The sequence below is a fragment of the Rhincodon typus genome, chromosome 10 (genome assembly GCF_021869965.1).
Source record: "Rhincodon typus isolate 14 chromosome 10, sRhiTyp1.1, whole genome shotgun sequence".
NCBI classification, from domain to species: domain Eukaryota; kingdom Metazoa; phylum Chordata; class Chondrichthyes; order Orectolobiformes; family Rhincodontidae; genus Rhincodon; species Rhincodon typus.
In genome coordinates this window covers 65,080,135-65,093,678 of record NC_063341.1, presented here as the reverse complement: position 1 = coordinate 65,093,678, position 13,544 = coordinate 65,080,135, and the positions used below count along the sequence as shown (strand labels likewise).

The window sequence follows — 13,544 nt, the reverse complement described above, 5'->3', positions numbered from 1 at the left end:
CCCCCAGTGGTCGACAACGCGTGGTCAACCGTGTCTCCCGCAACTCATCCCTCACACCCTGTCCACGCAATGAAAACCAAAAAAGAATCCCCCTCGTCCTCACGTACCACCCCACCAACCTCCGGATCCAACGCATCATCCTCCGACACTTCCGCCATCTGCAATCCGACCCCACCACCAAAGACATCTTTCCCTCCCCACCCTTATCTGCTTTCCGGAGGGACCACTCTCTCCGTGACTCCCTTGTCCGCTCCACACTCCCCTCCAGCTCCACCACACCCGGCACTTTTCCTTGCAACCGCAGGAAGTGCTACACCTGCCCCCATACCTCCTCCCTCACCCCCATCCCAGGCCCCAAGAAGACTTTCCACATCAAGCAGATGTTCACCTGCACATCTGCCAATGTGGTATACTGCATCCGCTGTACCCGGTGTGGCTACCTCTACATCGGGGGGACCGCTTTGCAGAACACCTACGCTCGGTTCGCAATAAACAACCGCATCTCCCAGTCGCAAACCATTTCAACTCCCCCTCCCATTCCTCAGACGACAAGTCCATCCTGGGCCTCCTGCAGTGCCACAACAATGCCACCCGAAGGTTGCAGGAACAGCATCTCATATTCCGCTTGGGAACCCTGCAGCCCAATGGTATCAATGTGGATTTCACAAGCTTAAATCTCCCCTCCCCCTACCGGATCCCAAAACCAGACCAACCCAGCTCGTCCCCGCCTCCCTAACCTGTTCTTCCTCCACCTATCCCCTCCTCCCACCTCAAGCCCCACCCCCATCTCCTACCTACTAACCTCATCCCTTGACCTGTCCGTCCTCCCTGGACTGACCTATCCCCTCCCTAACTCCCCACCTACACTCACCTTTACTGGCTCCATCCCCGCCTCTTTGACCTGTCTGTCTCCTCTCCACCTATCTTCTCCTTTTATCCATCTTCCATCCGCCTGCCCCTCTCTATTTCAGAACCCCCTCCCCCTTTTCTGAAGAACGGTCTAGGCCCGAAACGTCAGCCTTCCTGCTCCTATGATGCTGCTTGGCCCGCTGTGTTCATCCAGCCCTGCACCTTGTCAGACCATATTGAGATTTCAGGGCTAGCGGTATGCCACAGCACCATCTGCTGGCCTTATTGCTCAATGTGTAGATCTGAACAGAACCATGATTTAGATCCTGAGGGTTTGAAATTATCGGCCATTCATAGATCAGGGAGAACACTGACCAAAAGTGGGAGCATTTCTTGGGAAAAAAAGAGATCTTTCAAAATGTGGTAATTTTGCAAATATTTTCTCTTCCTTGTCTTTGGGCTACTGTTTGTCCAAGAGAATGTATTGAAAACCACTCAGATTTCCTCCCATGGTACTGAAGTGGATTTTGGGAGTGACCTCAGGACGTCAACATACATTTGTGTCTGAGTAAACAGTTGCGATTGGAGACTTCACTGCATAGAGAATTGCAGTGGTAAACATGCGCAAAATTATATATTTTTTTCCCCGCATTGCCTTTAAAATATTGCCTAGACCGTGACTTTATTTTGTTTCTAATGCAGATTTTCAACACTTCTACTTATTGAGACAATGCCTGTTGGGGATCATTTCCTTTTTATTGATTCAGTGCTTAGAGCCTACCTGATTTCTGCATCCTCTAAGGTTTTAGAGTAGATTTGTAGCTTGGGTTTTGCATCCTTATATTTTTGATTTGCATACTGCCTTTACTTCATAAAATCATAGAATCCGTACAGTGTGGGGGCAGGCCATTCAACCCATCGAATCCACACCGACCCTCCAAAGAGCATCCCACCCAGAACCACCTCCCTACACTATCCCTGTCGCTTTTCATTTCCCATGGCCAATTCACATAGCTTGCACATCTTTTGACTATGGGAGGAAACCGGAGCACCCGGAGGAAACCCACGCAGACATGGGGAAAACGTGTAAACTCCACACAGTCACCCGAGGTAGGAATCGCAGCTGGGTACCCTGGCGCTGTGAGGCAGCAGTGCTAACCACTGAGGCACCGTGACGTCTGCATTTAAATCCATTTGGCTCTCTGAGGAGCCTGTGTAGAGGCAGGGAATTAGAGTAGGAGGGAGAGGGGAAGCAGCACGGCAATCAGAAGAGGGAGAAAGTGAAAAGTGGAAGGCAGTGAAGAGATAAGGTAAGGTGAGCACGACAGAATGAGGAGGTCAGAAGACGGAAGCAGCAAGGGGGCAGGAGCATGAGAAACAGCACACGGGATGAAGCAAGGGACTTCGGAGAGCTGGTGAATGAGAAGCCACAAATAAGAAGTAAGTGATAAATAGGACCAGTTAGTTTCAAGGCAGCCAATATGTTTGTTTTTATTTAAAAAGTTTAAAGACCAGGAACATGACTCACCCTTATTATGCTTTCTTGTAAGAGTATTTTTTTAAAGAAATATTAGGAGTGCCAAAGGATGTGCTAATTTATAGTCATAAGGCAATGGATGCAGACACATCAAGTATTTTTAATGCAGAGATAGATGAATCCTTGATAACCAAGCGGATGAAAGATTATCGGGATATGCAGGAATGTAACGTCGAGGTTAAAATCAGATTACCAATGATCTTACTGAAAGGTGGAGCAGGCTTGAAGAGTACAGTGGCTGAGTTTTGTTCCTTGCCTGTATGTTCATATTTATCACTATCATACTGATTATGTTGAAGAATTTGACATGCTAAGATGATCCAGTAAAGTCTATCTTTAATTGTTCCTGCACATTTTGAAGTGATTGACAGCACAAACGGAAAAAACAAGATCCTGTGTCCTTTTTATCTGGGAGGAAGAGCTTTTGCGAAAGAACATTTAAAAATTAGTGAAAATTAGTTTCAGTAACGTGATGTGATTTGTTTGCAACACATGTCAGGGAGGTGATGGCCTAGTGATATTATCGCTGGACTATTAATCCAGAGACCCAGATAATGTTCTGGGGACCTGGATTCGAATCCTGCCATGGCAAAGGGTAGAATTTGAATTCAATAAATATCTGGAATTAAGAGTCTAATGATGACCGTGAACCCATTGCCAATTGTCGGAAAAACCCATCTGCCATCCTTACCTGGTCTGGCCTACATGTGACTCCAGACCCACAGCAATGTGGTTGACTCTTAACTGCCCTCTGGGCAATAAATGCTACCTAGCCAGCGATGCCCTAATCCCATGAATGAATAAAGAAAAAAAATGTTTAAAAAAATCAAACTATTGTATGATGTAATCAGTTCAGTACTTAAATATTCTTTGTTTAAGTCAGTTGTGATTTGGATGTAAAATAAGTTTTTTTTTATAAATGGTTTTCCAACATTCTTAAAAATCCTTATTTACACCAAAATATTTTAGAAACCTTAATTTTGAAGTTTTGTTTAGCAGTGTTGATTTCTTCCATTCTATTTCATAAATATAGAAATAAAGAAAATAGGAACAGGAGTGGGCCATTCGACCCTTCCAGCCTGCTTCGTCATTCAATATGATCATGGAAGATCATCCAGCTTAGTCCCCTGTTCCCACTTTCTCCCCATATACTTTGATCACTTTATCCCTTAAAAACTATATCTAACTTCTTGAAAACATTCAATGTTTTGGCCTAAACCACTTTCTGTGGCAGAGAATTCTACAGACTCAACTCCCTGAGTGAAGAAATTTTTTCCTCATCTCAGTTCTAAATCGCCTACCCTGTACCCTTAGACTGTGACCCCTGATTCTGGACTACTTAATCATCAGGAACATCCTGCGTTTACCCTGTCTAGTCTTGTTAGAATTTCAAAGATTTCATAGAACATAGAACAGTACAGCACAGTACAGGCCCTTCAACCCACTATGTTGTGCCGAAATTTTACCCGAATTCTAAGGTCTATCTAACCTCCACCCCTACCTTATACTATCATCCATATGCCTATCTAATAGCCGCTTAAATGCCCCTAATGAGGCCGACTCCATTACCCTCTCCGGCAATGCATTCCACGCCCCACCATTCTCTGAGTAAAGAACCTACCTCTGACGTCTCCCCTATATCTACCTCCACTCACTTTAAAACTATGCCCCCTCGTAATAGCTACCTCCACCCTAGGAAAAAGTCTCTGGCTGTCCACTCTATCTATACCTCTGATCATTTTGCATACCTCTATCAAGTCACCTGTCCTCCTTCGTCGTTCTAAAGAGAAAAGCCCTAGCTCTCTCAACCTTTCCTCGTAAGACCTTCCCTCCATTCCAGGCAACATCCTGGTAAATCTCCTCTGTACCTTTTCCAACGCCTCCACATCTTTCCTGTAATGATGCGTCCAGAACTGTACACAATACTTCCGATGTGGCCGAACTAGGCTTTTGTATAGCTGGAGCATAACTTCACAGCTCTTGAACTCGATCCCTCTATTAATGAAAGCTAACACACCATAGGCCTTCTTAACAACTCTATCCACCTTGGTGGCAGCTTTCAGGGAACTGTGGACATGATCCCTCTGCTCCTCCACACTGCCAAGATTCTTTCCATTAATCCTGTATTCTGCTTTCAAGCTTTTCCTTCCAAAATGAATCACCTGAGATCTATGAGATCTCCTCTCATTCTTCTAAACTCTAGTGGATGTAGCTCTAACTTATCCAGTTTCTCTTCATACATCAGTCTTGCTATCTCAACAATCAGTCTGGTAAACCTTTGATGCACTCCCATCATAGCCAGAAAATCCATCCTTAGATAGACGACCGAAACTGCACACAGTACTCAAGGTCTGGTCTAACCAAGGCTCTATACAATTGTAGCAAGGCATCCATACACCTGTACTCAAATGCTGTCATTAAGAAGGCCAATATACCATTTGTCGTCTTCACCAACTGCTGCACCTGCATGCTTGCTTTCAACAACTGGTGTACAGGGACACCCAGTCTCGTTGTACCTCCCCCTTTTTCCCAATGTATCACCGTTCAAAGAATCCACCTTCTTGATTTTGCTGCCAAATTGGATAACCTCTCATTTATCCACAGTATGCTTGATTGGCCGTGTATCTTCTCACTCGCTCAACTTGTCCAAATCGTACTGAAGCATTTCTGCATCCTCCACAGTTCACCCTCCCACCTAGCTATGTAGCCTGCAAACTTGAACATATAAAATTTAGTTCTCCCATTTATTTCGTAAATAGATATTGTAAATCATTGTGCTCCAAGCGCTGATCCCTGCACTATTCCACTGGTCACTGGCTGCCACTCACAAAATGACTCATTTTATTCCTACTGTCTGTTTCCTGTCTGTCGGCTAGTTCTCTGATCATGTCATTACACTTCCCAAATCCCAGGGAGGGTGAACTATGGAGGATGCAGAGATGCTTCAGTATGATTTGGACAAGTTGAGCAAATGAGACCTTAACTAATGATTTCTGAAGGTCCAAGTAAACCACATCCACTGATTAATTCTACTAGGTAAATCCTCTCAAAATTCCAGTAGATTTGTCAAGTATGATTTCCCTTTTTAAATCCTTGCTTGCTCTGTCTCTGTTTTCCAAAGTGTCTGCTATTAAATCTTTTATAATGGACTCCAGCATTTTCCCTAATATCAACGTCAGTATAATTGCCTGTTTTCTTTCTGACTCCTTTTTGAAATAGTCGGGTTATATTAGCTACCCTCCATTCCATAGGAACTGTTACAATATCTATAGAATTTTGAAAGATGACCTCCATTGCATCCACTATTTCTAGGGCCACTTCCTTTAATACTGTGGGATGTGGATTGTCTGGCCTTAGACATTTGCCAGCCTTTAATCCCATTAATGTCCTCAATACCATTTCCCTACTGATGTTCTTCATTTCCTCTCTCTCATTAATCCATGTGAGACGTTATTTGTGTGTTCCTTTGTGAAGGCAGAACCAAAATATGTGTTTAATTGATATGCTTTCTTTGTTCCCATTATAACTTTACCTGTTTCTGATTGTAAAGACTTGCATTTATTTTCACCAATCTTCTTCTCTTCACATACCAATAGAAGCTTTCACAAACAATTTGTATATTCTCTGCAAACTCGGGCTTGATCTCTTTTTTTCCTTCCTTAAATAATCTCTTTGTTCTCCTTTGCTGAAATCTAAACTGTTCCCAGTCCTTAAGTTTGCTGCTATTTTCTGGCTAATTTGTATGTCCCTTCCTTGATCTAATACTATCCCTAATTTCCATTCTTAGCCATGGCTGGGCCACCTTTCCCATTTTACTCTGTGCCAGACAGGAATGAACAATTGTTGCAGTTCCTCCATGCACTCTTTAAATGTTTGCCATTGCCAATCCACTGTCATCCTGTCAAGTAACACTCCCAATTTATCATAACCAGTTCACATCTCATACCATCATGGTTTTCTTTATTTAGATTCAGGGCCTTAGTCTCAGAATCAACTGTATAACTCTATTTTAATTAATTCTATCATATTATGCTCACTCTTCCCCAAGCGGCCTCACATGGCTAGATTGCCGATTATTCCTTACTCTTTTTATAAAATACCCAGTCTAGGATGGCCTGTCCTCGAGTTGGTTCTTCAATATGTTAATCTGAAAAAAACATCTCAAACACACTCCAGGAATTCCTCCACTTCAGTGTTGCTACTGATTTGATTTGCCCAATCCATATTCAAATTAAAGTCACTCATAATTGCAGTTGTGCCTTTGTTGCTTGTGACTCTAATTTTGTGTTTAATGCCTTCCCCAACATCACCACTACAGTTTGGGGGTCTATATACAACTACCACTATTGTTTTCTGCCCCTTGTTGCCTCTAAGCTCTACCCATACAGATTCCACTTCACTGGAGCTAATATCTGTCCTTACTATTGCATTAATGACTCTTTAACCAGCAATGCTACCCCATCTCCTTTTCCTCTTTGTCCTTCCTAAAAACTGAATACCCCTGGATAATCTGTTTTCATTCTTGGTCATCCTGCAGCCATGTCTCTGTCATCGCATGATATTATATACATTTATATCTACTTTCATGACCAATTCATCCATTTTATTTAGAATTTTCTGCACATTAAGACACAATGCCTTAAGTCTTATCATTTTAACATTTTTAGTCCTAGTTCACATTGTTTAGCACTGTGGCTTGAATTCTCTACCTATCAATTTTCTTATTTCCAATTCTGTGTTTTCATTTGCCCTTGTTTCTCTCTCTACTGCCTCCCTGTTTAGATTTCCATCCCCCTGCCATTTAGTTTAAACCCTCTCCAACTGCACTAGCAAATACTCCCTACAGATCAGTTCTGGTTCTGCCCAGATGCAACCTGTCCAGTTTGTACTGATTCCACTTGCCCCAGAACCGATCCCAATACCCCAGCAATCTGAAACCCTCTCCCTTGCACTGTCTTCAGCCACATATTCATCTGATATATCCTGCTTTTTGTACTGTAACACATGGTATTGATAGCAATTCTGAGAGAACTACTTTTGAGGTCCTTTTTAATTTGCTTCCTAACTCCCTATGTTCTGCTTTGAGGATCTAATTCCTTTTCTTACCAATGTTGTTGGTACTGATATGTACCATGCATATGTCATGCAGACACGCCAAGATATTTCTGAACTTAGAACCCAGTCTGGGCCCGAAACGTCAGCTTTCCTGCTCCTCTGATGCTGCTTGGCCTGCTGAGTTCATCCAGCTCTACACCATGTTATCTCAGATTCTCCAGCATCTGCAGTTCCTACTATCTCTGATACCATCTTGTAGATTCATTTCTGGCCACAGAATCATCTATCTGTTCCCCTTACAATCGAATCTCTAATTAGCTCTTAAATCTCTTATTATTTTCAAGGTGTACAGGGGAATGTGGGATGAATCACAAGTCATCTTAAAATGCAGACTTGAAGAACCTTTCCACTTTGATTTGGATTCTAATATGGAGCCGAGAAAAGAGATGGTGTTATTTGACAAACCAACAAAAGGAACTTCCATGGAGGAATTTCGAGAAATGGTGTACAGTCTTTTAAAGGTAGGTCTTGGTATATATTTGCAAATTAGTACAAATATTACTTTGAGAACAGACCATATTATTGTCTTTTCCTCAGGCAAAACTTGGTGATCAGACAAACCTTCAAAAGCTACTCAAGTTGGTTGTCACTGTAGCAGATGGAAATAAAGATGGTCACATCTCTCTCGCAGAAGCAAAATCTACATGGGCATTACTGCAACTTAATGAGTTTCTGATCACGGTAATCCTCCAGGACAAGGAGCATACACCAAAACTTCTTGGATTCTGTGGAGATCTTTATGTAACAGAGAAAGTCCACTACAGTTACCTGTATGGACTCACTATTCCGTGGGTTTTGGAGTTCTTCATTCCTTCTGGTTTGAGGCGTAGTATGGATCAGTGGTTTACTCCCTCCTGGCCCAGAAAAGCTAAGATCTCAATAGGCCTCTTAGAATTTGTTGAGGATGTCTTTCATGGAACATTTGGTAACTTCCTTATGTGCGACATGAGTGCAAATAACATTGGTTACAATGTTAAACATGATTTAAAAATGATAGACATGAGAAAAGTTGTACCGGAAGTTAGTTTCAAACAATTAATTGGAGGCCGCCACTGCGAGACTGATGTGGATTGTGTCTATGGCACAGACTGCAGAACAACTTGTCATCAAAGCAAAAAGCAGTGCTCCACGGAACTGGATCAGCCAAACCTGACCAAAGTCTGCACGTTGCTGAAAGACTATCTTTTAAATGGTGCTCCTCCTGATGTGAGAGAAGAACTGGAAAAACAACTTTACTCTTGTATAGCTCTCCAAGGAGTAGCAAGTCAAATGGAAATGGAACACTCCTTGATATTAAACAATCTAAAGACATTACTGTGGAAGAAAATTTCTCATACAAAAGATTCCTAAACACTAAAGGAAAATTCTTCGTGTCAATTAAAAATCATTTGGGAAGTGGGTTTTTTTTTTTTGGCAGATCCTCCTGGTTGGTTTAGTTTGACCATGTAGCACAGAACCGTGTTATTCATAATATTTCCATTTTGGTTACTGTTAAACAAAAAAACTAAAACCACTAGAGATTTTGTTTTTCGTTTTGTGGTTCTAAATGTTGCTGCTTTTCTTTGGTAAGAAAAAATTACACAGCATGAGAAGTTTTTAATGTCTTTTTTAAAACTATTGTTTGTAGCATGACTATTTATTTGCAGAAGAGAATGTTGGTTAATATTGACACTCATTTTAGCTTAAATAAAATTACATGTTTATATGGTAACTGGAAAAAAGTCTAAATCAGGAAGAGATCGCTGTTACTTCTATTTTAGAATAGCAAGAATTTTGAAATGCTTTAGAATTTCAACTATATAATTAGATTACAAAAGCTGGTTTACAAAAATATTGTAATTGAGCACTTTATATTCATATTCATTTCATTAATCCTGTTGACTGTACAGTATTTAAAAATACCAAGCCAGTTTTTATGTATATAAATGGCTACTAAAATTCTTTCTGCTCCTTTGTCCAAAAGCTATTTGATAAAGTACCACATAAAAGAGTACCACATAAAAGATTACCACACGAAAGCTCATGGTGTTGAGGGTAATATATTTGTCTTGATAAAGGATTAGCTAACTAACAGGAAACTAAGAGTCATGATAAATGGATCATTTTCAGGTTGGCTAACAAATTGAATCAATTACTTACAATCCATGTCATTGACTTGGATGAAGGGACAAAATAAGTTTGATGATGATGCAAAGTGGGAGAGCAAGCTGTGAGGAGGATACCAAAAGCTGCAAAGGGATTAGGTAGGTTAATTGAGTGAACAAAAAAATTGACAGATGAATTACAGATGTGGGTAAGATTAGGTTATTCAATGGAGAGAGGCTCCAGAATGCTGTAGTACAGAGGGATTTGGCTTTCTTTGTGCATGAAACACAAAACGTTAGTACACAGGTGCAGTAAGTAAATAGGAAGGCAAAAAGAACAGTGTCCTATATCACATGAGGCATGAAGTATAAAAATAGTCTTTCTACAGCTCTTAACAATGTTCGTGAAACTACACCTTGAGTACTGCATACAATTCTGATCTCCATAGTTAGCATTGAAAGCAGTTCAAAGAATACTCAATAACTAATTCCTGGGATGAAGGGTTCATCATAAGGGAAGGTTAAGCAGGTTGGGGCTACGTTGATCGGAGTCTAGGAAAACGAGAGGGGACCTTTTTGAAAAATACAAAGTTCTGATAGGGCTTGATAATCTAACTACTAAGAGGATGTGTGCCCTTGGGAAGGAATTTATAACTAAGGGACATAATGTCAGAATAAGGTTGTCTCATTTAAGACTGCGATGAAAAGGAATTTCTTCTGAAGCTTATGAAATTCTCTACCTTAGACAGCTATTAATGCCAAATCATTAAATATGTTCAAGGCTGAGGTAGACATTTGAGATTTGAAGAGGAGTCCAACCAAGTGATAGAAAACAAGCAGAAAAGCAATGTTGAAGCCAAGATCTGATCAGCCATTGAAAGATGGAGCATGTTTGAGGACCCTAATGGTAAATCCCACTACAATTTTCCTCTGTTATTAAAAGTTAAGCTTTGGCATTCTGTATCCCAGAGGCTGTGGATGCTCCATCAGTGAATATACTTAAGGCTTGGGAATATGCTTTTGGCCCCTCAAAGAATCAAAATATGTTGAGTAGGCAGAAAAACAGCCATGATCATGTCGTCACCCTTATAGTCTTCAACTACTTCAGTTTATGTTCTTCCTATCTCGCCGTGATCACATTTGTTGTTTGTAGGAGTTAGCTATAATCTATATTGGAGCATCTTAAAACTGCTCCACTGATGAAAAGCAATTTGGGACATTCTGAAGTCATGAAGGATACTTAGAAATACCTCTCCTTGAAGTCAGAGAGTCAAACTAAGCTTTTGTTACTCCTTTGCAATCCTGCAAAGTACTGAAGTGTATGTATTTGGACTGTCGATGGTGGCAGTTTATTGAGCCACACCATTTCTCATTGGGGAAAAGGTGACAAACTGGGGGCTTTGTTTTATCCCACAACAGACCTAGCACCTTAAAGTTTGCCTTAGTTGAGGTCATCAGTCAATTAGCAATAAACATGAGATCAGGTCTGGGATCCTAGTTGTCATAATGATTTCCCTCAGTGTCGCTGCATGGTTGCCACTCACTCAGTTCTTAATACCAAAAAATATTGCTTCTATACTGCCGGCCCAAACTGTTACATTGTTATTGACTGTCCCTGTTGCCTGGCCTAACTACCTACACTACCATGTTTCAGCAGTCCATCCCACTGATTTAACTGGCTTTTTGCAATCGATATTGCTGTAATTGCCAAAACCATCATCTCTGCGATTTTACTCTTGGCTCAGTCACGTAATCTTCTCCAACATCATTGCTGCATTCTTCAACACCTGTGAAGTAGGCATTTCTTCTGATGACGGTTGCTGCATTTTTAAATTTTCCATAGCTGGATGATCGGTAGAAGTTGTTGTTCCTCTCTAAATCAACCAATGAGCAATTAATCTGTTTCCAATCGACTAGGTCTAAGTAGTTCAAAGGAACACAGCCAGTGGTTGAAAACCATTTTAAATGCCTAAGCACACAAATTGAAAAAAACACAGCCTGGGGCTATATAGGTTGAAAGATGAAAGTTTGCAGAAGGGATTCACAGAAGTAAGTTTCCTAACAATGACAAATAGCTTAATAAATACTAAGCTGTTTGATGGGACTTTCATTTCCAGTAAGTGTGCCATTTATTGGAGACTTGTGTTCCGATATCGTTAACAGGTAAGCTGTTCTATAGAGAAAACAAAAAGTCTCGGGCATCCTGTTTGTAAGCTTGATGTAGTTAAACAGGTACTGTACATAAATCCACTAAACAGCATATTGTGTGTCTTTGCTTGTGAGTCACATTTTCAGTAAAACGGATCCATTTTATTCACAGTATGTATGGTCAATAAATTCTGAAGGGTTAGGTTTACTTGACAAGCCTATTGTAAATTAACCACAAAACGTTGAGTGATTGAACATCACAGTGATTGGAACATTGTGGTAAACAACTTTTTTTTTCCCATTTTAAACTGTTGCTTAATCATGAAATTTTAACGACACATAATCACAAAAGTCAGTTTGACATATTTTAACTTTTTTGGTCAATCAGTTCATTTATATGCAAGAATTATTTCAGACTTCTAGCATTTAGATATTCTTTAAAATTGCCATTAAATAATTTGCAAAGCCTCCTGCTTTGACACTTGTTTATCTAGTTGTTTTCCCAATTTGTTCTCTGACCCTCCTTTTAACTAGGTGCAGTGTTTGAAGATAGATGTGGCTTTGGACTCTTAACAGTACTCTTTGTAACGATCATTATTGATTGTGCCTTACAAAGCAAGGCAACTAAATATTTCCAAAGAAATAATGATCTGCTTTGCTATTACACATTACTGTTCTGAGGTCTGTTGGGGAGTTGTGGTTGTTATCTCAATTTTCACTGAGAAAACAGTTAACTGTACTGAAGTCAATCAGATTCATAGCAGGAATTTGCAAGTTTCAGGACCCCAATTAAAAGGAATTAGGAGGAAATGCTTGGACTTCTTAGTTTAAGATCTCTCACCATTTGTTACAATCAGTGACATCTGGATACTGTATATGACAAGGAAAATAATGAAAACACTGGGTGACTTAATTCAAAGATTAATTATAATTTGAGACAATCAGAACATTGTTCTTAAAGTCATGTAACAGCCTGCATATATTGTGCTACTGGAGTATTCCTGGAGTTTTTTCTCAGTGGATGTTGCATAAATCAGAGGCAGTCCATTTGTAGTTTTAACGTGTGACATTTGCATTAACATGTGATTAACTGTTATCTTGTGGCACACCTCACACTTCAAATGATGACCATCATTACTTTTGGAGTATCCCAAGGATCTATCCTCCAGCCTTTTTTACTTTTATGCTGCCACTTAGCAAAATTACCAAAAACACATCAGGTTCCACTTGTATGCTAGCAATGCTCAGTTTTATCTCCCCATTCTTGAACCCTCCAGTTTCCAGTGTGTCATAATGCTTGTGTAAATTCAGTGGTTGGATGAGCAAAAGTTTCCTCCAACCAAATATTGGAAAAGTTGAAGCCAATATCATTGTCCCCAAATGCAAACTCTTTATTCCTTGACCTGAAGTGGAGTTAGACCATCCATAACCTTTGTGTTTGATACCAACTTCAGCATCTCACAACATTTTCACTTAGAATCATAGAGTCAATGCACAGAAACGGACCTGTTGGTCCAGCCAGTTCATGCCAACCATAATTTCAAATTAAACTAGTCCTATCTCCCTGCACTTGACCCACATCCCTACAAACATTTCTTATTCAAGTACTTATCTGAATGTCTCTTAAACATTGTAACTCTACCCACACTCACCACCTACCTCAAAAAGATTTTTCCACATATAAACCAGGCTGTGTTTTTTAAAAAAAAAATGCCCCTCATGTCTTTTTAAAATCTTTATCCTCTTACCTTAAAAATATGTCCCCTGGTCTTGAAATGCCCACCCTAGGGAAAAGACACTTGCCATTCACC

At 40.4% G+C, this 13,544-nt stretch overlaps 2 protein-coding genes across 3 annotated transcripts in view; both read left to right on the top strand.

The window, feature by feature from the left end:
• The window catches only part of dipk1a (divergent protein kinase domain 1A), a 28,955-nt gene extending 19,453 nt beyond the window's left edge, over nt 1–9,502 (top strand). The window contains exons 4-5 of the mRNA XM_020530801.2: nt 7,786–7,962; nt 8,039–9,502. Of these exons, the coding sequence (XP_020386390.1) occupies nt 7,786–7,962; nt 8,039–8,851 (990 nt within the window). The 3' untranslated portion in view covers nt 8,852–9,502. The remainder of the gene's footprint in view (nt 1–7,785; nt 7,963–8,038) is intronic.
• ccdc18 (coiled-coil domain containing 18) overlaps nt 1–13,544 on the top strand; it is a 250,198-nt gene that overhangs the window by 152,329 nt on the left and 84,325 nt on the right. The gene's annotated exons all lie outside the window — the stretch shown is intronic.